The 24,195-nt window shown below is 50.3% G+C and overlaps 10 protein-coding genes across 10 annotated transcripts; 4 read left to right on the top strand and 6 right to left on the bottom strand.

Moving 5' to 3' along the window:
• Positions 1-150: 150 nt before the first annotated feature.
• On the bottom strand, positions 151-1,390 carry FIBRA_02431 (uncharacterized protein; the record flags this gene model as incomplete). Its single annotated transcript, XM_012324294.1, has 2 exons — positions 151-195; positions 257-1,390. 2 exons carry the CDS (start codon positions 1,388-1,390, stop codon positions 151-153), a joined length of 1,179 nt encoding a protein of 392 aa, XP_012179684.1.
• A 615-nt stretch (positions 1,391-2,005) lies between these two features.
• On the top strand, positions 2,006-7,434 carry FIBRA_02430 (uncharacterized protein; the record flags this gene model as incomplete). Its single annotated transcript, XM_012324293.1, has 15 exons — positions 2,006-2,174; positions 2,240-2,953; positions 3,034-3,126; positions 3,185-3,250; positions 3,306-3,833; positions 3,891-4,789; positions 4,842-5,145; positions 5,197-5,732; positions 5,789-6,547; positions 6,598-6,658; positions 6,715-6,811; positions 6,889-7,003; positions 7,061-7,075; positions 7,129-7,299; positions 7,357-7,434. 15 exons carry the CDS (start codon positions 2,006-2,008, stop codon positions 7,432-7,434), a joined length of 4,605 nt encoding a protein of 1,534 aa, XP_012179683.1.
• Positions 7,435-7,595: 161 nt separating this feature from the next.
• FIBRA_02429 (uncharacterized protein) lies at positions 7,596-9,670 on the bottom strand (the record flags this gene model as incomplete). The annotated part of the gene is made up of 5 exons (XM_012324292.1): positions 7,596-7,773; positions 7,838-8,085; positions 8,139-8,709; positions 9,071-9,211; positions 9,279-9,670. 5 exons carry the CDS (start codon positions 9,668-9,670, stop codon positions 7,596-7,598), a joined length of 1,530 nt encoding a protein of 509 aa, XP_012179682.1.
• Positions 9,671-10,202: 532 nt separating this feature from the next.
• Positions 10,203-11,075, bottom strand: FIBRA_02428 (uncharacterized protein; the record flags this gene model as incomplete). The annotated part of the gene is made up of 3 exons (XM_012324291.1): positions 10,203-10,409; positions 10,468-10,941; positions 11,004-11,075. 3 exons carry the CDS (start codon positions 11,073-11,075, stop codon positions 10,203-10,205), a joined length of 753 nt encoding a protein of 250 aa, XP_012179681.1.
• Positions 11,076-11,795: 720 nt separating this feature from the next.
• FIBRA_02427 (uncharacterized protein) lies at positions 11,796-12,721 on the top strand (the record flags this gene model as incomplete). The annotated part of the gene is made up of 2 exons (XM_012324290.1): positions 11,796-11,870; positions 11,936-12,721. 2 exons carry the CDS (start codon positions 11,796-11,798, stop codon positions 12,719-12,721), a joined length of 861 nt encoding a protein of 286 aa, XP_012179680.1.
• Positions 12,722-13,298: 577 nt separating this feature from the next.
• Positions 13,299-14,134, top strand: FIBRA_02426 (uncharacterized protein; the record flags this gene model as incomplete). Its single annotated transcript, XM_012324289.1, has 5 exons — positions 13,299-13,326; positions 13,383-13,468; positions 13,532-13,681; positions 13,741-13,945; positions 14,004-14,134. 5 exons carry the CDS (start codon positions 13,299-13,301, stop codon positions 14,132-14,134), a joined length of 600 nt encoding a protein of 199 aa, XP_012179679.1.
• A 128-nt stretch (positions 14,135-14,262) lies between these two features.
• Positions 14,263-17,250, bottom strand: FIBRA_02425 (uncharacterized protein; the record flags this gene model as incomplete). The annotated part of the gene is made up of 4 exons (XM_012324288.1): positions 14,263-14,859; positions 14,912-16,217; positions 16,267-16,436; positions 16,492-17,250. The coding sequence occupies 4 exons, from the start codon at positions 17,248-17,250 to the stop codon at positions 14,263-14,265; spliced, it is 2,832 nt and encodes a 943-aa protein (XP_012179678.1).
• Positions 17,251-17,584: 334 nt separating this feature from the next.
• FIBRA_02424 (uncharacterized protein) lies at positions 17,585-19,516 on the top strand (the record flags this gene model as incomplete). The annotated part of the gene is made up of 8 exons (XM_012324287.1): positions 17,585-17,667; positions 17,709-17,868; positions 17,933-18,342; positions 18,400-18,575; positions 18,628-18,917; positions 18,977-19,197; positions 19,254-19,357; positions 19,413-19,516. 8 exons carry the CDS (start codon positions 17,585-17,587, stop codon positions 19,514-19,516), a joined length of 1,548 nt encoding a protein of 515 aa, XP_012179677.1.
• Positions 19,517-19,682: 166 nt separating this feature from the next.
• On the bottom strand, positions 19,683-22,649 carry FIBRA_02423 (uncharacterized protein; the record flags this gene model as incomplete). The annotated part of the gene is made up of 7 exons (XM_012324286.1): positions 19,683-19,762; positions 19,820-20,220; positions 20,272-21,056; positions 21,108-21,620; positions 21,674-21,892; positions 21,948-22,183; positions 22,238-22,649. 7 exons carry the CDS (start codon positions 22,647-22,649, stop codon positions 19,683-19,685), a joined length of 2,646 nt encoding a protein of 881 aa, XP_012179676.1.
• A 459-nt stretch (positions 22,650-23,108) lies between these two features.
• Positions 23,109-24,090, bottom strand: FIBRA_02422 (uncharacterized protein; the record flags this gene model as incomplete). Its single annotated transcript, XM_012324285.1, has 4 exons — positions 23,109-23,145; positions 23,198-23,321; positions 23,376-23,636; positions 23,688-24,090. The coding sequence occupies 4 exons, from the start codon at positions 24,088-24,090 to the stop codon at positions 23,109-23,111; spliced, it is 825 nt and encodes a 274-aa protein (XP_012179675.1).
• Between the last annotated feature and the right edge of the window lie 105 nt (positions 24,091-24,195).

The raw sequence follows: 24,195 nt of genomic DNA, 5'->3' as shown, positions 1-24,195 counted from the left end.
GAAAGGAGGGTGTGGTCCCAGCTGCCTATGTGTACTAGTTAATAATTGGACTATGGAACAGGATGTTGTGCTGTCGCTACGTAGAGTTGTTCTTCTGATACCCGAACTTGCAGTCAAACCCTCCTGCTATACCTCTTATAAAAGCACTGGTTATTCTACGACGCTGTCAAGGGTCGATGTGTTGTGATACGTCGCCTTACTGTCGTCGGTTTAAAAAAATTAGGGATGTATCCATGTGATCTAGTAAAAAGCATACCTGGAGCAACGGATCTCGGAAGTGTTTTTGATTATTATGTCTAAACCCGACTTTCGTTTTGAAGTCGCTCCTGCGGCGCTGATCTCTGAACTCGCGTACATGTCGGCCTGCCTCTTTCGCTTCGCCTCGATTGCGTGCCTTGACGACTTCAGTCCCTTTACCAAATGCACCAAACCCACCCTGCCGTGGCACAAGAGCGGAGCTTCTGTCACTTAAAAGACGTCGCACGAGCGCAGCACCGGAGTTAGGATCCCCGGCCTTGACCTCTCGAGGTACCTTGGGGAAGGATTGAGCATAATAGTGACGTAGTTCCCGATGACCGATGCGAGCGCCTGAAGGCAGTACGAGCTCGTACGGAGAATCTCCATACGTGAGCTGGTTTTCAGGGATTGTATCCGCACCCTGGTCTACATCATCATCCTCGTCCGAGACCTTGATCTCGGCTTCACCATCCTCCTCGTCTAGGTCTTCCCATTCATCATCGGGAGTCGAGGATTCCGCTGCTCGAAAGTCGCTATTGGCATGGCGGAATGGGACTGCGTCAGGGTATGACGTGGTAAAATCGTAAAAGTCCGAGATTTCCAGACGATCATCTTCCGAATCATACGCAATTTTGCAATGCCCTTTAGCAAGCATGTGTTTGCGTACGGCCTCCGGCGTATAGAAGCCCCTCCCCCTGCCATTGCAGTAGATGCACAAAAGGCCCATCAGAACTTTGTCGCCAAGGTATTGAATAAGACCGTTTAAGTCCACAAGATATTCAACGTCGGGGACAAAAAAGGAGTGGACGGCTGACATGTGTGTGAGATTGATTTCCGTGGAGGGGAAAAGTTTGGAACAGAAGATGCACTGCTGGGGTGAGTATTGAGGGCTGTTGGTACCGGTCGGGTCGTCAACGCTTGGGCGTAAATGTTCTTGTGAGGCCTGCGACTCAAGAGGTACTGGTTGTTCGGCGCACTGAGGTGAGCTCGGACGATTCGGAAACGATGACACCAAAGCATTCTGGGTCAAGTTCTTACGCTGTGTGTGGGTCGCCGCTGACCTCGTAGGGGCAGCCTCTGCCCTTCTTTCGATTACTTTTTGGTCGAATGCTATCGCACTAACGGGGCTTAATCCTGCAACTCGACGCTTCATATTATATCTGTGATGGTCGGATCGATAATGATTCCCTAGAGTAAAGAGACAGCCTTCAGAGATTAGCAGAGGCTGATCGTCGCGCAACACCTACGCTGTTCTTCGGCGGCGTGAAATGCAATGGAACATGATAAGCATGTGTACATCGACGGGGTTGGTTGTAAATCCTGTTGAGCAGCCATCCGAGAAATGGGCAGTAGTTTTCAAAGCTTCGGCTGGGGATTTGGGTTCCTTGCCAAGGACTCTTGGGAGCGCTCAAGCTTGATGCAGTGCGTAAGATCACATGATCGCAAATTCGCGGATGCCGCTCTCAGCGTGCCGTACAGTATCTACTATGTGACTTTGCGTTACGTGCAGGCAAATGTGTAGGTACGTCAATATATTTTATAAGAGATATTAGTCTGAGCTTCCATTTGCTCGGTCAGAATGCTGTGATGGCGAGCGGTACGAGAGACTATGATTCTTTAGGTCCAAGTTGGACTATCTTGCCCGGTACGCGCTCGGCTTTCGCAAATGCCACTGTCCAGGCTTTCGTCTTGACGTACAATCCTGCACCCTGCTCCCATAGACGCAAATCCTCCACCTTCTACTAGTACTTCGGAAGATGAGCTTGCCATGAGCTCTGAAGATGTCCGAGATGAGATTGAACCCACACCGCCGCTGACGACCCGGAAGCGCAGGCACTCTGGATCTCCAAGCAACGATAATTATAATAGCAGAGCTGCATTGACGAAAAGGGCAAAGGCTACGAGTGTGTTGAATAGGAACGAGGAGGGACAAGACGGTTCGTATTCATATATCTCCCGAATAAGAACCAGGGAGTGACCCGGTCTATCAACAACGGTGTAGATACCCCTGATCTGGTAGCCCCGTCTTTGACGTCTGACAATCATATTCCACGGAAACAGGTTGCAAAAAAGCGACTTCCGACTTGGAAGAGAGTATACAGGCCTACCACATCTTCTTCGACGTCCTTGAAGTCTGTCCAACACACACAGCCCAGCCCCTCTCGAGATCTCGGAGTGTTTCCACGTCCACAGCTTCGTACGTTGTCTCAGGCTAATCAGACGGCATCCTCCGTTCCTGGGATCCCGTCCATAGGTATCGCTAATACTCAAAGCTCTACTGACCATCCTACCGCACGAAACGCCCGTCGTGCAGCTGGTCTGGATAATGCGAATGTAGATATCCTTGCAGTTCCGTCAACACATCCCTTCCTGACCGCTTCCCGCGGCCGTCCCCAACGGACCACGATGACGACAACCAGTAGTGCTGAACAAGTTTCCTCCATTGCCTCGTCCAGGGTGGGTATACCCTCCAGCCAACCATCGAGACCGGTTGTTGGTCATTCGACATCTTCCCCTATCGCGTCCACCTCAGAGCAGATGCTGAAACCACTTGAGCATCTTCAGAATAAGAAGCGATTTCTTCCATCGACTAGTTCCTCCTCTGAAGATATGCCAAACGACATCTCGTCTTTGCTGAGGATCTGGGAAGAAGAGCATGGATCTCAGCCGTCCCGTCTCGCGAAATTGGGGAAGGCGGCTGAAGGCGGAAAGGCTGGTCAGCGGGATCCAAACACTGTACCTGTGCAGGGCATGTATTCTACTATTGAGCTACCAGTAATTTCTGACTGATCACAGGTCTTTCAGGTGTTTCTCCAGAGAGGGTTAGGAAAAAAATCAAGCTTTCAAAGGCGGTTGGTCCAGTCTTCAATAATACATCGAAGCCGCAAGGTATTTGGGTTGAATATTTTTCTTCAGTTTGGGCTTCGCATCAATGTTCCTTTCGCAGGCACGGCGCGGCGGAAGTCACAAATCTTAAATCACTCTATTAAGCTGTTGTCGAGTGGCGAATCCTGTGTGTTCTATGCAATAAGTTGAAGCTTTGGTACTGATGGTTTCAATTTTCTAAGCGAAGGGTAGTCGAAGTGGTAAACGCAGAAACCCCGTTGACGTGATCACTATTTCGGATAGTGACGAAGAATCGCCTCCAAAACGCATGGCAAAGCCGCCTGCGCTTGTGCTGAGATATGACGCGGATGGCTCAATACTTATTGATGACGATGACGGCGTCGATGAGAACGTTATTCCTTCATCTGCGGACATGTTTCTACCACTTCCGGCTTCACAACTTGTTCAATCCGGTTCTATTGTTCTCGGGGGACGTGAGTCGCGACCGGATCATACCCTGCAAGATGAGTTTGAAAGTGTTCCTGATGATATTCAAGTTACTACGGACTCGACTCGCCGGGCTAGGAGCCCGGTACAGCATATATCAACCAGCCTTCCCCGGCTCCCCCCCGTTCCTTCCCCACCACCGACCCTGAAAGATCACATGCAGGAGCTTGATATAGACAAGGAGTATTCTATTCCTGAGTCTAGCCGCGTAGCAGATTGTGATATTGAACATGAGCGTCAGCGCTGCACACCTGAGATGCCTGGTAAGTTATGACAGTACCGCACTTCACCGTGATACACTGACACCCATGGTGCAACAGAGCTCAGCGGTGACACAGCACAGGCGAAGGCCGAAATGGTGGAATTGATTTCATCAATCGGCTCTCAATTGAAGATAAAGAGCCCAGATTCGCTTATTCCAGATCCTGTCGTTTCCAGACATCCTGGAGACGGAGATCGGATTACAAATCACATTGATACCCTTGTGTCTCCCTTGTCGCAAGCGACTGAGCTGTCCAAGAATAGTGACCAGATAGTGGATGATTGTGCGATGGGAGACCGTTATGTGGATACGCATGATCATACTCCAGATCGGGACCTCATCGACGAGAGCAGTTCCCTATGTGGCGCGACTGTGCCTATAAACCATTCGCCCACTTCACGTTTCACGAGGACACCTCGACGGCGTGCTACTCTCTACAGTGGTCCTACTGGATTCTTTGAAGGCCTTTATAAAATACCCCTCCAAAGTGTTCCCTCGAAGAGTAACGTTCTTTCTTCAAGCCTGTTAGATTCGACCATCGCATCGTCTTCATCTCCTGGTGATGCTGTTGGAAAAGTCCAATTTAACCACACCTTCCCTCCCCTTACATCACAAAACTATTCTAATAGAAACGGTTCTGCGGTGTCACCTGTCGCGTTTTTTAAAGCCTCGGCCAAAAGTGAAGACGATGAGGCAAATGATCCTATTGAAGCTGTCATCGATTTCCCTCGTCCTTCATCGACTGTGCCTATGGATATTGACCATTCTTCTGAAGAGGCGCCAACATACCTTGCGGGCAACATCGTTGATAGGGAGGCTGCAGTAGCATCGACATCACCTCCACCTCAGCAGGATATCACCGGTGAACAGAAAGATGATACCTTCGTAAACGCCGAGTCCATAGAGATGTTGGGTGGAATTTCTAGGTCGCCCATCCAGGTTAAACAAGAGCTGCAGGTGAATGGCATCTTCTTCTCCATATCAGGACTTATTTCATCTATTTCTCTAGGTCGAACGCGGATCCGATACTACCGGCTCAATAGTCAGTGTTTTTCGATCACAGACTCGGACGACCGATGGTGGTCTCGCCGATCTCTTGAACTCGGTGTATAACGACGCCAAGAGAAATAGAACACCTACCGGCGTTCATGAACTTATCGATCTTACGTTGGAAAGAGATGTAGACAGGCCAGTTCCGGGTCCTAGTATTGCCTCTGTGCCTCATGCATCGCCAAGTCTCATAACGGCGCATCTTAGCACACGAGAAGTGGTTGGCCCAATGCAGACCCCAGTGAAAGCTCATGCAATTACTGGTAGGCTGGCCAATGACGTACATATATATGCGGTACTGACATAATTGTCAGAATCTGCAAGTAATCTGCAAAAATCCGCCGAGAAGTCGCCGCTTCCTTATGTTGACTTTACACGTATGCCTACAAGTAAGAAGGCACGGAGACTACCTGTTCTAGACGCGACGCCAGTTCATTCGCGGACATACAAGACAACCATTGATCTTAACAATATGCGCAATCTCAAGTCTGGTCGACAGAGTATTAGCATGGATGTCTTCCGCGAAGACATTGCGGAAAAGAATATTTTGTCGACTCTGGTCGCTGAAAATCGATCATCATTGGCTGGTATTACGTTCGCTGAAGAGCTTCTGCCGCCGACCACGAAGTCGGTGGTGTGCCTCAACACTCAGAAGGATCAGGAAATCCCAAAAGGTCCAAGAGTATCTTCTCCGATTCGTCAACTCCAACGGCAGTCCCCCCTCACCACTGAGCGAGCTCGCGTAGAGTTACCCATTGATACCCAGCTCTCTCCAGATGCGTCCACATGTCCATCACAAGAAGAGGATGAAGAGCAAGAGATTATGTCAATTCTTAAGACAGATGCCGAGGTAAGCATGTACGCTTGTGATCTATGTTAATGCTTCGCTAATGTGAGCTTGTGCAGTTGTCTGATGGACAGACTTACATGGTGCCCGAAATCAAAATCGGGCGACAACTGCGGCCGCGCACTCCACGAGATTCAACTGCGTCCGCATGTCCTCAACGATCTCGACGTTCCACGAGCTCAACAAGTTCCTCCATTGGTCCTGCCAGCTTAGTGGATGAGGTGGACCCCATTTTACCGGAGCCACGCATTGTTGTCAACCAAGACCGATCCGGAAACGCTAGTTGGATGGGTGAGGTTGCTGCTAAGGCCGGCTTCGAGCTAGTCACCTGGGAAAGCCACATAGCTATGGCAAGAGAAATCAAAGACCGGTACCCCATGGCTCAAGACATTCCCCACGACTTGCAAGATAGAATCAATGCCCTGACTCCGGCAGCCAGGCGTGCTGGAAACTTGCAGGTGTCGATTTTTGAAGCAACCATCGCGGAGAATACCGCTGACGACGAACCTACTGCACCCGAAATTCTCATCATCAACGACGTCGATGACGAGCTTACCCCGCCTTTTGAATTTCACTATTCAAACAAGATGTGGCACGGTGAAGGTGTACCTGAACCAGATACGAAGAATTTACAAGGATGTCAATGTGTGGGGACTTGCGATCCGACGTCAACAGCATGTTCGTGTATCCTTCGCCAACGTGAATACTGGGATCAAGGTGGATTTATGTACAACGGAAGGCGAAAGTTGCGCAGTCATGAATATCCAATTCTCGAATGCAACAAATTCTGTGGCTGTGGCGACTCGTGCATCAACCGGGTAAGTTCGCGGCACTTGAAACACGTTTGTTAATACTAACCTTGTTGCAGGTTGTGCAGCATGGCAGAAAAATCGCGATAGAGATCCGGAAGACAAGAGACAAAGGATGGGGTATGTCTAAGCAAGATATTTCATCCAAGTTGTAATGAGTCTCACGACATTTTCAGGTATCTTTGCTGGAGATAAGAAAATCCCCAAGGACTCGTTCATCGGTATATATGCAGGCGAGTATCTAACAGAGGCTGAAGCTGAAGAGAGGGGCAGGTTAGTTGACCAGGCTGAGTGGTGGTACTATTTTTGACCTTTCATTCAACTCTCCCTCCCTTTCTCTCTCTCTACAGTATCTACAACAAGTTTGGAAGGACATACCTCTTTGACCTTGACTTTTGGCATCTCAGACAGGGTGATACTGACTGGGAGAACAAGTTCAGCATTGATGCCTACCATGCTGGAAATGTGAGTCTGCAATTGGTAGCATTAACATATATTGACACAAACTCATTTACATGAAAGTTCACAAGATACTTGGTATGTGATGCAGATGAGCCTGAGACACTATGCTGGCTGACCACCTGAGTCAGAACCATAGCTGTGATCCAAACTGCGACATTGTACCATGCTACATCAATGAAGCAAATCTTGACAAGCCTTTGCTCACCATTTTTTCCCTCCGAGATATTGCAGCTGGAGAGGAACTATGTTTTTCATATTTTGGAACAGGAGATGATGAAGTAGATGACCAGGATGAAGAGGTATGTGTCTTCTTTGTCCTACCTTATGTGTTGGATCCTGATTTAGTGTATAATCAGTCTCGTATTTATAATGATGCTGTTTATGTTCCTTGCCAATGTGGGGCTGCACAATGTAGAGGCAACATGTGGAAGTAATGTTCTAAAGGCAATCCTTCATTATCATTGAGAATTGCAGATTATGTAACATAATGTAGTGATTGTATGCAAGATGTGGTGTGAAGTGGCAACATGATAACATAATCAGGCAGAGGGTGAAGTTTTGAACCCAATGCATCATAGCAATAGATTGGAATCTATCATTGTGATGTGCCCCTCTCAATCAACCTACCCTTCCAGGGCCTACCTTCATTCTCCTCCAGCTCCCATAGTCGGAGGGCATCCTCATCCCAAACCTTGTCTGAGATATCACCAGCTGGCTTCAAGAAAGCAGCGTCCCTGAATTGGATTGGAAGATACTCATTTGTGACGGGATGCCTGGTCAAGGAAGAAGAAAGGTACGATCAGCATCCGAACGATTCCAACATGATTAGATACATACGCATAGTCGGGGTTGTAACAGTAGCCTCGTGCATAGCCTAGCTCTTTCAAAAGCTTCGTGGGTGCATTCCGGACGGGAAGTGGGACTGGTATTGTTGCATCCAACTTCGCAGCTTCCTCAGCTCGTTTGTAACCCTCATAAGCACGGGTTGACTTCGGAGCTTCTGCAAGGTATGAGACAAGGTGGGCGAGGTTGATGCGGCACTCCGGCATGCCAATTATTTGACATGCCTGCAGGGTTGCCATTGCCTGCGAGCGTGAATTAACAGAAGCGTCGAAAGAACCATCACTACATCACGCACCAACGGGAGGGCATGATTATCTGCAAGGCCAATATCCTCACTTGCGCATACCACCATCCGGCGCGCAATATACATAGGATCTTCGCCAGCGGATAGCATGCGTGCGAGCCAATACAGTGCCGCACTGCCCTGGCTACCACGGACGCTTTTGTGCAATGCAGAGATCATATCATAGTGGCTGTCCCCTGTACGATCATATGACGTAGACACCGATTGCCGAAGAGATGAGAGAAGCCTGTCTGGGTCGGCGTCAATGGGAGACAAGAGCACGAGCTCGAGAAGTGACAATGCAGTGCGCGCGTCGCCAGTGGAGAGAGAAGCAATAGACGAAACAATTTTAGGGGTGAGTTGGGGGTAGGTAGGGAACGATGGGGTCACTGTGGACGTTGATGAAAAAGAAGATGGATGAGGGACCACATCCTCCGTCTCGGGCTGCGAGCTGGGTATGTCGTGAGTATCATCCTCAGAATTTTCAGCTGTGAAAGTCGGCCCTTGTGGGGAAACGCGTTCAACTGCTTGCGTAATTATGTGAGTGATGTCGTCGTCTGTCAGTCGCTCCAAGACGAAGACTCTGCTGAGTTGTATTAAATCAGAAAACTTCCATGACATGAATATATAGACTTGCCGACATCGACTAACCAAAGCTCCAGTCAGTTTGAATGATGGATTTTCTGTAGTTGCGCCTATCAACTTGTGGCCAGGTGAACCGAAGCCAGCGAACGGAAGAAGAAAAGCAAGACACCTGCAGATGGCCTTGTTCCAGAAACGGAAGAAATATATCCTGTTGGCATTAATACCTGCAAACACGGATGTAACCCATTGGACCAACCTGTTGCGCTTTATTGAACCGATGCACCTCGTCGAGAAACAATATCGTCCGCCTACATCGCGCGCGGTTTAACTTCGACGTAGAAATGATGATAACGACTCACTTCCCGGTGAGCGCAAGTACACTCTTGGCCTCCTCGACGACGGCCCGAACGTCGGAGATGCCAGCATCAGTGGCACTCAACTCTTTGAAGATGGCACCGGTGCGTTTTGCCATCAACCTCGCAAGTGTAGTCTTCCCACATCTAGATTTATATAATAGACCAAAATTCAGAGTGGGTAGAGGCCACGACCCAGACAACTTGAACATACCCAGGTGGTCCCCAAAATATGAGGCTACCCGTAGCTCTAGTATCTAATAGATGCATGAGCAGAGATCCAGGGCCGGTAAGATGTGGTTGTCCGACAAATTGTCTCAAAGTGGTTGGACGGAGCCTGTCCGCAAGAGGTGCGGCTGATTGGAGGCGTTCAGATAGAGCTGGCTTGCTCCGTTTCGAGGGGCCTTCGAACGCAAAGCATGAGTCACTCAGGTCACTTCTTTTCCTTGTATTGGACACTCTTGCTGAAGGGGTCACGGGGGATTGCGTAGAGATATAGGGGTCCAACCGAGTAGACTTGCCAGATGGCGTGAAGAGTGAGGTGATCGAGGACTGCATCGTGCGCATTGACGAGTTAGGCCTTATCTTCGACGCAGTAGGTGACATATCGGGTTCTCTGCAATCATTGTCAAGGTGACTGTTGATATGTTTTTCGGGGATCTTGCGAGAACAGACTGGACTGCAAAATGGTCAATTCGCTAATGATAGATAAAGATCGCGTGTATTACCAAGTCACTGCCGTCGCAATGCGTATTATCTCTAGTTAATGGAATTGTGGGAGAGAAACTCACCAATTTCTAAGTTTTGGCTCATGCTAGAGAAATAAGGAGATTGTGTGATATATTGTAGAAGGAATGTAGAGGCTCAGTCACTCGGCAAGTCTTCGACGCGTCGATCACGTGTGCAAGGTGTGATCGCGACGCGATCGAGACAGACAGAAATTGATACACATGACGGCTCTCATCTTTACCACCAACGCAAGCAACATATTAAACTATTCAACAATAGCTCGTCTGCTAGAGATGCTTCATACCATGACGACGTAAAAATCGGAGGCGTACGCTAACTTAAATTCCGCACGAAAGCCTTTACATCAAATTCGGTTTGCAAGTATAATTACATCATGAGAATCTGAGGTTTACTGGCTACAAATCCATGAGATAGTGCTGCGCAAAATCTCCGTTACTTCTTCTGTCGTGTATGGTGCGCCCACGGGTGGAACATGTATGAACAGCACCTTCGAATACTTCTCTCCGCGTGCGGCGGTGCGCTTTGACTCGGCAAGTGAACAATAATTGATGAACTCGCAGAGATAAAGGCCAGCATTCAATGATGGCACGACGTACTGCAATTGGTCAAACGACCGAAAATGAAATGCGATGGGCCGATCATGGCGCACTTACTTTGAAACCAGTCCCCTGAAGATGGTCGACGAGCTTTGTGCAATTTACATGAGTGTAAAGTTCTTCAGGGAATTCTTTATAGTCCGTTCCGAAACCGCGTACGGGCTTATCACCCTCAGTTACGACAACAGGAGCATATTGGCCGAAGGCGTCTTCTTTGTCGTACCCATACTTGCGACCAAGTTGCTCCATGCGGATATGGCCACTTCGACCAGCAACACCGACGTGGATGACGAGATCATAGCCATCGCTGGGGGGCGGGAGGACGGCGAAGGCAGTGTCCTTCGGCTGCGAGACGACAGGAGGACGCGCATGGAAACTGGGAGTAGCGGTGAGGACAGTCTCATAAGATGTGGCAATCTCGAGAGACGTAATGTGGATGTCGCGAGGGGTATCACCCAGGGTTTGTGTTATAGTGTTGTGAAGAGGCTTTACGGCAAGCCAGGACGGATTGATGGGGAACCCAGCGAAGGGCTGTGTGAGAAATAAGGTAATTACAATCAATCCTGAGGTAAGTTACAAGATGGAGGACGTACGCCATAGCCGGTGATCAGAACGCGCAAAGCGGTCGGATCGACTGTGTCAGTACTTCGTGAGGGCACCGTCATCTCTGAAGGAAGGAATGAGTGCAGAATCGTCCACGAGAGGCTCAGATTTAAGTACAGGACGCTGGGCGGCACACAGAAAAAGATAAGGCCGCGGCAGTGGCGTTATCGCTTGGTTCCTGTGAGGCCGCCTTAAGGCAGGATAAACTGCCTATCCTGTTCCTTGCACCGCTTCTTGGAGGCTAATGAGAATTTGTACACGAAAATCGAACATATCTGGCAAAAGTCAGTTCCCGTGCACCCTTTGGCTGCCTTATGACACCCGACGGGGCCGAATCACTCAGGAGACTGGCTATTGGCAACGCAGCCTTGCAGGCATTGTCAGAATTATTCGACGGAGCAGTAATACTTGAGCTTGACCTCCTGCATGTGGCGACCTGATATCGCGCGTCTTGGGGAAAATGGTTGAGGAGATAATATTACATGAGCCGCAATCAGAATATGTCTCTGAAGTGATCGCACGACAAAGCGAACATCGATAGTGCTTGCCGAATTGTACGTTCAGCCTTGCGCTTTGAAAATCCGAAGCGTGGCCGGCAGAGTATGTACATAAGTAAGTAATTGAGACCCGAGAGGGCATCTCAGTACATATTCAAAGACCGTTATACGTGACGTTGTGTAACGTCGTGACAGATCATCCCAGTCGCCCTTCCTCCGAGGCCCTGCTGTTTCCACCTTCGCGGCGACTCTCTGCTCAGTGCTCACCGTCGCATCGTGGCCAGAATGAATTCTTTCTCTCCCCAGGACGCGGACACTGTCGACCCTAAAGCAATCCGCGTACTCATCACAGGATTCGGCGTAAGTCCTTCGCTTCTCATCGTACCTGCAGGCGCTCACACAAACGCGATCCTACATCGACGCAGCCCTTCCATAAATTCAACGAAAATCCATCGTGGCTTGCGGTCAAACCCTTGCACAACACTGTCCTCTATACAAATCCTGATCCTATTGTGATTGATGACCATGCGATCGTGACCGACGAGATGGAAGAAATGGCGCCTCGCCCGCAGCCTATACACATTACTGCCATAGAAATCCCAGTCTCGTATCAGTCTGTTCTGGCCGTCACTCCCGGTCTCCATGCACGTCCTCCCGTTCTCCCCGAACCGAAAGATCCTGCTATGGTCCTTCCCCCACCACCGGTCAACGGATACGACTTCATGTTCCACGTCGGTGTCGCAGGGCGCGGGCCGTTGCGTATGGAGAAACTGGCACATAAGAATGGCTTCCGAATGAAGGATGCGGATGGCCAATATGCACCTGTCGTGCATCTACCAAAAGAGCATCCTCGAGATCCTGAAGCTGAGGTAGAGATAATGGAACAATTTTTGAGTTTGGTGCCACCTTCGGGGCACGGTCCGACTGGTGGTGAAGGGGGAAATGACGGCGTGGAGATTCCACCCAATCGCGGTTTTGGGAAGGGATATGAGAGCTTTGCCGAAGAGATGCAGACCGAGATAGACGTTGCGAAGCTGATTAACCATATGAAGGAAACGGGCATTGAGGTATGTCCGTTTCTGCCTGCTGTGGCTGCTTCCCTGCGCTTCACCGTTCAACCCATCCTCAGCACATTTATTCGTCGATGGATGCTGGCCATTACATCTGCGATTTCATTTTCTATTGCTCGCTGGCTGAAGCCAAGCGGATAAGTAACCGACAAGAAAAGTTCAAGGACCGAGGCTCGCCAACAAAGGGCACGCCCGTACTTTTTATGCACTGTCCGCCTGTGGACCAGCCATTGAGCACGGATGAGGTGACGGAAGCAATCAGAAGAGTCGTACTTTGGGTATGTGGTCGATTAAATCAGTGAAGGGCGAGTTATCACAGTTTGGCTGAGTCTGCTTTCGGTCCATTGCTTTCGCTTTGTTGTCGCATATACCTTATGATCACTTGCACTTACAGTACTTATTCACGGTATTGCGGCGCTTACCTTGTCTTGCCTAAGTCTTTATTACGGTAGCTGTGGGTTGGGAGTGCATTATACCGGTCTAGAACCATTGCCACTAAGTCTGCATTTACTTTTGCGCGTAATCCCGGAGCCATCACGTGTGCGTATACGAGAGCACTTAATCGAGTCTACTCATCATGGCGCAACCATGTCCTCAAACCAAGCCGATCTTTTGTAACTCCGGAATAAAAGCGCATGTTGTCCCGCGATGATAGCAGGCACACCTTCCGTTAGATCAGTCTCGCTGATATTCTTCAATCTTGTTTGAACGCGGTCCAATGGCCACTAACATTGTGTTCCACGAAGGTATGTACACTACATCAAATGAATTTCCATTGCTGATGTGTTCACCTTCAATCCAGGCTCCGTGACTGGGTCTCAGCGTGCCGCATCGCTCAAGCAGAAAGGCGTCACCATTTGGCTGACTGGACTCAGTGCCAGTGGTAAAGTGCGGAATCATGCCTTCTATCTACGTTCGGTGACGATTTATTGAGTGCATCATATGTACTAGTCCACGATCGCCTGTGCACTGGAGCAGCATCTTTTGCACTTGCAAAAATTTTGCTATCGATTGGATGGCGACAATGTCCGCTTCGGCCTCAACAAGGATCTTGGTTTCGACGAGAAGTCCAGGAACGAGAATATTCGCCGAATTGGGGAGGTCAGCTGCATCACCACCTATGTGCATGGGGCCCATGACATTCCCGCTTTCAATTGCAGGTGTCGAAGCTTTTCGCAGACGCATGCTGCATTGTCGTAACCGCATTCATTTCGCCTTACCGCTCGGATCGGGCGTTGGCGCGTGACTTGCATGAGAAAGCGGGGCTTAGTTTCGTCGAAGTTTTTGTCGATGCTCCCCTCGAGGTCGTGGAACGGCGTGATCCTAAAGGGCTATACAAGAAAGCTCGAGCGGGAGAGATCAAAGGTACTTTTATATTGCGCGTCATTCCCATTATGTTATAAACTGACCTTGTCAATTTCAGACTTCACAGGCATTTCAGCGCCTTATGAGCCCCCAGAGAAGCCAGAGGTTCATATTAGAACTGATCAATGCGACGTCACGGATGCCGTCCGCATCATCACTGAATATCTCACTGAGCACGGCTTCATATAGAGTGAATTCGCATGGCAGGAATTAAATGAAGTGTTGATTTGGAGTAAAATATTGCTATAGAATATTGCTAGGATACAGAGATTGCATGGATGTCCGAACTCCTGTGTACTAGAATCTAGGAAAAACTATCAAGTAGCGACCGGCGCTATTGTGGGAAGCTCAACCTGTCGTGAAGTGGGAGACGTCTCATCATCGGTATCAGTTGGAACATCCTGTTCCTGCTCTTCTTCGATTGTCTCTTGGGTGGCTCTATCCAGCATATGCCTAAGTCCAATGTCAACAACAGTGAGCCACTGTGAGAGTTCGTCTACTGTCCGTGCAAGCTCCACATGAGTAGCTTCATGCGATTCCATGATGGCACTGAAGTCAAGAGGCCTAATCGAGGGACCAGTCATTTCAGATGGAGGGGTAGGAAAAGATTGAGACCGCCCATGCGAAATTGATCGTGAGTGTGACTGAGAATAAAAGGCGGAAGAGTCACTGGTGCCCACACGCCCATCGCTAAAAGAGTTATTCATTTGTGAGGATAGCGAACTGAGCGATGTTGTGGACGATGATGCTGCAGAGTTTGTATGAGGCATATTACGAGCACCATTTGAGCCTGTATCTGAAGGGAGAAAACCTGAAGGAATCGGGGAAGGCAATATCCGGGGAGGAAGTGACACTGATGGTGATGGAGGCAGCTCCGATGGCCCAGTTCTATGATCTAGAACTTGTGGGGGCATCTATCATGCAAGTTCAGTGGTATCCGCGTCATCATGAGTATCAGATGATTACCTTCAAACCATTCTTCAATACGGGCAGAGGCGCACGGAAAGATGAACCTTCACTGCCGCCTCGTCCTTCGCGGTTTCTCATCCATGGCTTTGTGGGAGGTACGGGAGCCTTGTGTACATTTTCCATTACAGCGACGGATGCCAAACGGTTCAGACTCGGCTTTCGTACGAGATTGTTACCAACTGAAATAGACGTACTGCTATCTTGCGCACCTGACTCTGCCGCAGCCGCAGACAGAGCACGACCAATTGGAGAGGGTAGTGCTGCAGGGGAAGGCATTCGTCGGGGCAAAGGAGATGCATCGAGCGATTGAGTCATTTGGTGTGTTCCGGATGATGTCGAAGAGATCGAAGAGACGCTTGCGCGCGTAGGTGAGATGCGATTGCGCCTGAATAGCAGATCTGGCGTCGGTAAGGGGGGTGGAGTCCCTAGCTTTTCATCTACGAATGGATTGGATATAGCGGGGAATCGGAAGCCTGAGGACGATGGAGGAGTAACGTCTCGACGAGTGAAGTAGGAAGGCGACGATGTCCCGCCAGTCGCACTACTTTGAGAACGCTTTCGAGTAATAGTTGAGCGAGAGACAGCGACAGGTCGCTCAGGAGAAGACGAAGACAATATAATCGGCGGGGTTGACATATCGACAGCCATGTCCAACCCGTCTCGTAGCCGCGTGGGTATCTCAATATCGGCCAGGCCACGAGTCGTGCGCACCTCTCGATAATTGGGCGTCGATCTAGTAGTAGCAGGTGTAGCATTGCGAGGCGAACTGTTGCCTAGCTGAGGGGGTCTTCCTGAGGGGATTCCTGGACCTAGGGGTGGTAGTCGCTCCAGGTCATCCTCTCTGCTTTCTGATGTCTGTGTAGATAATTTCGATTTGGAACGAGGTGTAGAAGTTCGAGGGGGAAAGACAAAATCCGATTGCTTCGCTGTCTCTGGAATCTCCCCCTCAGCGTCTGCTGAACCTGAGGCTTTAAACGCACTGCGACCGCGGGTCGGGGAACTGGGCACAGAGTACAGTCCAGGAAATGACGGCAACTGTAAATCGGTCTGAGAGGCATCGAAACCAGGAATTCTAAAGGGATCCGGAGCGGCGCCTTCTTCTTCGAAGAGGGCGCGCAAAGTTGCAGGGACTTTAGAAGGAAGGATTGGCCGGACGGTCGGATGAGATGACGATGGGTCATCATCCGGATTCTCAAGACCGCTAGATTCGGCATCCAGATGACCGACTCCCAGAGACGGGCGAACTCGAACAGTGTCAAATTCCCATGGATGCTCATCCTCAGTGTCTGCTGCAGGTTGAGAGCTTGCAAAATGTTAGTTGCTGAAATAAAAGCCAAACAGCTTAGACCTACTCCCTCTCTTCCTCTTCCTCCCACGGAAGCGGATCGGCCATGCTAGCTCTTGTACCACCACCCTTGGTCCAGGCATCATACCGTAGAATAAGGTCCTTTAAGGTTGTCACCGGGACTTTGGAAACCGATTTGATCCATTTAGTTCTTGTCAAATCATCGGCGCTCAAACGCTACAACCGGTGATCAACAATAAGCAGACGGAATGAGAAAAATATATTGCCGTACGTCGCTTGGGGCTTCTCGCAGACAATGCGAGACGAATTCTCGCAATTCTTTACTTCCCTCTCCTTCAATGAGACGAGGGGGTTTCATCCTCGGAATCATCTGGATGAGTTTAACCTGGTCCACAACATGTGAATTCGGTGCGCTTCCTTTAATCATCTCGTATATCATGATACCCAAACTCCAGATGTCTGCCTTTGTATCATACGCAGAAGCGTGTGCGACCTCCGGGGCCATCCAATGCGGTGTACCAACAAGTGTGTTACGCTTGCTGGACGCCGTTACAAGAAGAGCAGAGACGCCGAAATCGCAAATCATGACTTTGCCGGCAGCCGTGATAAGAATGTTAGCAGCTTTGAGATCGCGGTGTATGATAGAAGACTTGTGGAGGTAGCTCAACCCCATGAGCACCTCCCGTGTGATGACAGAGACGTACTTCTCCTCGACGACACCATCTTTGCATGCCTTCATGAGGGTCCGGACACTACCACCTTGGGCATATTCCATGACAATCCACACTCGAGGGCCGTCAAGATAGCATCCATAATACTGAGTGACGTTCGGCGCGTCGCGTAGTTGGGTCAGAAGAGCGACCTCGCGCTGAATGTCGCCTACATCGTCATCTTCCGTGTCGAGATTGATGATCTTCAGAGCAACGACATTACCAGTAGGAATATGAATACCCTTGTGGACAGAGCCGTATGCACCTTTACCGACGGTCTCTAGGCGTCGATACAGCTGATGAACAGAGGGCTGAAGCATGAGGGAAGCAGCTCAGGAAGCGGAGGCAAGTACTATAGAAGCCCTGCTGGATGAGCGGCGAGCAAGAACCAACACGGTGAGAACGAGCAGCACGGGGAGGTATGCCAGCATGCATGGAAAGGGTCTCGAGCAGCAATCGCCAGGTCGGACAACTGAATGCGAAGGGGGAGTCGCCCTGAGTTGGTACATGTATTGTAGTTGTCCAGGCTCGGTTAGCACGAGATCATAAGCTCTAACGCGCATAATTTAGCTTTTAGATAGGCACATAGTATCTTTAGATCGGGCTGTGATAACTGCAGTACTCAACGATGACTCGTCCTTTGCAAACTTGGCCATGGACTTTGACGAATCATCCACCAAGCTCATCCCTCCAGAGTTTCTCGCAGTCGTCCTTGCAGGATTCGGAAATGAGCAAGTGTCTCGCCATCGAGTCTTCAGATTGCTGACTCTAGTCGTAGATTACTGCCCTTGACCGGTAATTATGGCGACGAGCCCAGCCCGAAGGCGCTGCTGCCCATCGCGAACAAGCCCATGCTAGAATATCCTCTCATCTGGATAGAACAGTCTGGCATTAGAGGCACGCCTTACTCCGAGACGTCATTTACTACCCCTTATACTGTTCTCAGACATTCTTCTCATCTGTCCCGCCCCACATCGGTCGGCTCTCTCTAATTACATCCAGTCCGACGCTTCCTCCGCGTTTCCGACATTGCGGATAGATCTTCAGACATATGACGAGTCTCAAGGTCTCAGCGTTGGAACTTGCACAATCCTGAGACATTACGCTCATCGAATTCAGCGCGATTTCGTCCTACTTCCTTGCGACTTTGTTCCGGCGCCTTCATTCTCGCTCACGCAAGTTCTCAACAAATTTAGAACGGAATCTACTTATGATGGCGCGATTGCTACCGCGTGTTTTTTCGAGGGCCGTCGCCCAGACAAGAGCAGCAGCACAGACGAGTGGGGTGCCCTACCTACGCCTATTCCTATCGTGTGGGATGAGCGTACGGGGACCCTGCTGCATATTGAGACTCCGGATGATATAGATCGAAATGGGGAAGAAATGGAACTGAGGATGAGCCTGCTTACCCGGTGAGCCCGATACTCATCCCTCACACTTCAATCGACTGAGGTTATTATATTCTGTAGCTACCCTCGGGCACGATTATCTGCTACTCTGCACGACTCTCACGTCTATGTATTCAGGCGACAAGTCCTGGATGCATTGCAGCAAAAAAGCCGTTTCGACTCGTTGCGCGAGGAGTTTGTACCCTGGCTTTGTAAACCTCAATATCAGCGTAGCAAGCAAGAAAAATATGGCCGAGGTACGAATCTAAATAATGTCTTTCTATCTTGCATAGTAATCCGCCCTCTCAGTTCTAAGCCCTTCCACAAATACCCTCACGCAAGGCATTGCCCTACGGCATTCTACCCTTCATTCTAAGTCACCTGGACACCATGATACGGAGGAGGATTTTCTACGCAGTCCCCCGTCTGATGGTCAAAATGAAGAACATTCACGATCCGTAAATCCATTGCTCATAGATGGAGAAGATGACGACGAAGCCCTTGATAGTCTCCGAGTTGGTTTAGTTGTGCTCCGAGCGAACACGGAGTATGCTGCCCGAGCCAACAATCTCCACGGTTACTTGGAACTCAATCGACATGTAAGTTTTGGCGGTGATAATGATCTTCAATGTACTGATGCTTATCGCACATGTCATAGTTCCTCTCTCAGACAGTGTATTCGTTGCCGACAGATCCAGAGAGCCGCTCACTAATTGATCACAAAGCTCAAATCTCATCTGATTCAATGATCGGACATTCGACTAAGGTGGAAGAGCGCACGAGCATCAAGAAATCCATCATCGGAAAACACTGTGTAATCGGGAAGATGGTCAGAATCACTGGATGTGTTGTACATGACCACTGTGTCATTGCTGATGGGTCAGTTCTCAGATTATATTTCGTGGCGGGCGCTGATGTCATTATCCGTTCCTCAGAGCGAAGCTTGACGGGTGTATCCTAGGAAAAGGCACGAAGGTCGGGGAGAAGGCTGAGTTAACAAGATGTGTAACACAATGCGGCTATGAAGTTAGTGCTGGTGGTAAGCCTTATTATCATCCTTTCCAAACACATAGATATACTCAGAATGGGTGCAGAAAATACCCGAAATGAGAAACTTGACGTATCCGATTGGGCCGCAGCACCGGAATCCAGCGAAGAAAATGAAGATGAGGAGGGCTCAGAGGAGGATAGTGAGTAAGCAGTTCATCATCGGGCAAAAGGACGCGTAAATTGGCATCCGGTACTGTATCATTCGAGCGTGATCAAGGTGATCATAAAACATCTCAGCATACACTTGTCACTAGAATAAACACATGAAAGCATATAATAGGAAAGCGTATGTAAATCATAGTTGCACAACAGTTTCATCGACTTCTCTGCGTCCCTGCCATCTGATTTCCGAGACCCTGCGCGAAACGTGCGCCTCGCCCACCGCGCGCACCGCCTGGAAATAGACTGCGTTAGCAAAATTGTAGACACTTGTGAGGGAGATAGTCCCTACCACGAATTCCTCTATTCCTCTCTCCTCCGCGCTTACGCTCTTGTGTTTGTTCGCCTCGTTTCTCGCCTTTGCCACCGTCGGCTCTGTCGTGGAATGACCCGGCAGGACCCAGCTTGACATCTAGCGCCTTCTCATTCTGCTCCACCATGCTGTTGACCTTATCAGCCAAGAGCTGTGCCAGCTGCTGCGTGCGCGATAGCTCGATCCGGTTGAAGACCACCACTCCAGCTGCCTGATCTAATGATGCCGGCAGCTCTTCGTTCCAAATCATCTTCGAGACAATGGAGGTAACTGTGCGTAGCGGCAGCGCGAAGCTCTTTGAAAGCAATGACAGTGACAAGGTGCTATAGTGAGGAGCATACGTGAAGAGGTACGTCCGCAAACCTTCCTCTTGTATCCGTCTTAGAGGTATGTCAGTTACGCAACTGTGAAAGCACATTTTCAGAGCTTACTTCGCCAACATCTCTTTGACGGAGTTGCACTCGGGCATCAGACTCCAGATCTTGATACTTTGGACCAAATCCCGGCACTTCTCCCACTCACCATTTTGTAGCGCCTTGCTGGCCTGCATGATGTGGTCTCTCGTGCTCTCCGGTGGGCCAGTGAATATTTGACGGTCCGCGAAGTCTAAGAGGCGCCGGAACGATTTCGAGATCGTTTTCCGTTTCTGTTCCTCGGTCTCGATGCTCGCAAGGAGAGGAATTTCGACGAGCATGCTTGAGACAAGGAACGCGGCCTCCAGGAGCTCGGTATTAATGTGCATATGGAAGGGTAGTTGCCGTTGACGCTCTGCCTTCTCTTGCTCAGGTGTCAGCACTTGGTAGCGCTGTTGGTGAACACCCTGCGCGAGGAGCTCCTTCACGCGTTGAGTGGCAAAAATATCCTGCAATGTTGCCTGTGACTCTTTGATCAAGCCGCAACGGAATGCGCTAAGACCCATTTGCACGACAGTACGATTGTATAGTATTTGTGTGGCGACGTCGGCGGAGTAGATAGATTCTTGGAGGTGCGACATGAGAAGCATATCGCGCGCGGTGTGGAAGTCGTTGTGGAGGGCGTAGTGGTAAATGTGGCTGAGCATGGCTCGCGTGCGCAGGAATGAGTTGTTAGACTTATACAAGTGAACGCAGAGTGAGTGGATGAGGGACGATGTTTCTCCTTCCGCAGACAAGACGATCGAAGGTTTGATGTCCGATACAGCGACAGCAGACTCGAGTGCATGGACAACAGCATCTGGCTATGTTTCATATTTAGCTCGAGCTCAATGACGAGAATGGAAAGGACGTACCTTCGAATATATGTGCTCCAATCGCCGCATGATCACTCGACCAAGAGGCTCTTCTTGTTTGTTTTTTTCATACAGAGCCTGAGAGCGACAGATGGTGCAGTACAGCCCTTTCTCGTCCTTTAATCGGTCGACATACTCAGTGCCGTGAGGGTCGATATTCTGTAAACTCTTTGTGAACTCGTCATCAAGACGATCCACAAAGCTGATAATGCTGCCACGGATCCTGACAACCCCATCCTTCTCCGTATCTGGAGATCGCTCCTCGAGCTCGTCGTAGTCCTCTGTCAGCTCTTGGATAGAGTAGCCAGGCTCCTGTATAATGATCGCGATAAGTTGATCTACCTCACGCTGTGCTGAAGTCCAGAGTTCAATAGGCATATGCGTCGATACAGACGAATTATAATCGAATCGGGCGGATACCAGTGTAAGTAATACTCGAATGCGCTGATATGCAGTAACAGCGACTTCAAGGAGCTTTTCAAGGATACGAATTTGTTCTTGCCTATCGGTGTTCTGGGGCAGTCCGTTAGAAACATCATCGGTAACGCATCTCTTGGGCAGCATACCTTCTTTCCACGCGCTTCCTGCACAAGCTGGAGGTTTTTAAAAATACCATCTGCGGTGAATTGCATAGCCTTCCCGCCCTTTCCGACCGTCGTGAACGCATCGTCGGCATCCTCATCGTCGCTGTCGCCAGCCGCTTTCTTAGCCTTCTTGAGCTTTGATGGGGCAACGACCTCGGGAGTAAAAACAGCTTGATACTCCTTCTCAAATGCCTCCGGATCCTGACATTATCAAACCGGTCAGTTAGCGCACATAGCTGTGTGGAGGAGGACAAACCGTCTGGAAGCGCTTGACATCGGTCTCGTACTCCTTAGTGACTTTCTTGACTTTCTGCTTCATTCCGTTCAGCGCTCGCGCATTGCTCGCGTTCATCTTTTTCTTCGCCTCCTTCTCCTTGGACACCGCAGTGTTCAGTGATCCTTCGAGATTAACGAGGGTGCGAATGTAGAATGGCGGGACGGGCTCGGCGACATTTTGTTGCCGCTGCACCATCCGGACGAGTTTGTCGAACTCTGTACCGTGTCAGACTCGCGGCCGCAGCCCGCAGCGTGCAGTGAGAGGCGCACCATTCGAGATCGCAACCCAGTCGTTAATTTTGAGCGCATTGTCCATCGTCTTCCCGCATGCCTCCATCTCGTCGAGGCGTTTGTCGCGCGCACTCTTGACAACCCGCTTGACGTCCTCGTCGCTGTCTTCATCGTCACTCTCAGTGCGCAGGAAGCGCGAGCGCTTCTTCGCACCGTCCTTTTCGTCGTCGTCTCCGCTCATCTCGCTCTCGTCATCGCTCTCCTCCTCGCTGTCCGAATCGGAGTCGGACGAGTCACTCCCTCCAGTGCGCAAGAAGCGCGACATGGCAGGTTTGGCGGCGGGGGCCTTGGGCGCAGCGGCAGCGCCCTCCTCGTCGCTGGACATGAGCTCCTCCTCAGAGGACTCTGTATCGCTATCGCTGTCGCCAGCTTGTCTGAAAAATCGAGACATGTCGAATAATCCTAGGACGCAGGAGGTTTGCGGTAGCCAAAAAGAAAGTAAGCCTGCAGAAGGAACTGAGGGACCTGATCGTCTCAAGTGGCTTGAGGACTCTGCTTGATGGGCCAGAAATTTTGAGTTTCGGGTCTTCCCATGATCAGGCGCGCATGAATACCATATCGGTGCGATGCTGGGCGCTTGCCTAACGCAAAGTCTCGCATTCGCTAGCCGTGTACCAAAAATTGGGCCCAGGTACTCGCGACTCTCATCTGCACCATCCCTTGAACCTATGAGATGTGCTACTTTTGATCACTATATAGTCCATTTCATGTATGAACACGAGTTGACGGCACTAAAAGCCTTTACCAAATATACAGGTATGCAACATGAAAGGAGGGGTGGGGTGATGTACAGACCGCATCATGCGCTACGTCCTCGAGTGCCTAATTCGGCGTCGGTCATCCAAGGTCGTCAACGACGGGTCTCACGGTAACGTTCTGCCAGATATCTGAACAGTATTAGGTTAATGATGAGAGGTGCTACATTAGCAATCGACGCACCCCTCTCCAGACCATAGCGTGAGGAGACCGGCAGATATTGCAGAGACAATACGTCTGTCCCAGCGGGGACGGTCCCACTCGGTGTATGCGAAGTATCCAAGGGTACCAAGGATACTGGCGTTGACTGCGTAATTACGTGAGCACCTGCTGGGCGACGAGGGGATCTGTAAGTACATACCAAGACCAACGAGACCACCAAGGACACCGGGACGAAGCAAGTGCTCTCTGGCATTACGATAAAGAGCGACGCCCTCTTTCTTGACTTTGCGCTCCTCGGCCTGACCTGCGGGAGTTTGGCTGTATTTTTCAGCAGCATACGACTCGGCAGAGAGAAGGAGGAGGGCGGCGGCTGCAGTCGATGCGAGCGCGCGCGAATCACGATGGAGGTGGGGCTTAGTATAGTATGCGTAACCTGCGGTACTTATGAGGCCGACATTCACTGAGAAGGAACATGTGAGTGACATAGAGAGGGGCAAAGGCAAAGACGGACACAGGCCGAGGACGCCACCAGCAACACTAGGGCGGAAGAGGTAGTGCTTTGTGAGATTCCAGAGGTAGGAGCCCTCCTGCTCTGCATCGCGCAGGTACTTCCTGGCATTGCCCTTTGGGCTGCGAGGGGCGCCAGGCGAGGGATGCTCTGGCGGGGAGTCGGACGCTATGTTTCCAACAGAGGTGACAGTGGCAGGGTGAGCACGGAAGTCTGGAGAGACAATGTTGACCTTTGCAGCGTCGTCGGCGATGTTGCTCGCGGAAGGAGGTTCTGTGGTGAGGAGGGCGGGGTCGGCGTGTGGCTGGGAACTGAGGTCAGGAGAGGCCCATGGAGGAGTCAGTCTGTGGTGCACCTGTTCAGAGGACGGGGGCGCATTGTGAGCAGCAACAGAGGCGTACGACATTGCGGGCAATGCACTCGAAAGCTGCAGACGACGACAGCTTCAGGCCCACTATATACAGCCGCGCTCATGACATCACCCTACGTCATTACACCAGAAAGCCGGCGC

The sequence above is a fragment of the Fibroporia radiculosa genome (genome assembly GCF_000313525.1).
Source record: "Fibroporia radiculosa TFFH 294 genomic supercontigs, scaffold1256, whole genome shotgun sequence".
NCBI classification, from domain to species: Eukaryota; Fungi; Basidiomycota; class Agaricomycetes; order Polyporales; family Fibroporiaceae; genus Fibroporia; species Fibroporia radiculosa.
The sequence above is the reverse complement of the archived record's forward strand: the minus strand, read 5'-3'. Positions and strand labels throughout refer to the sequence as shown.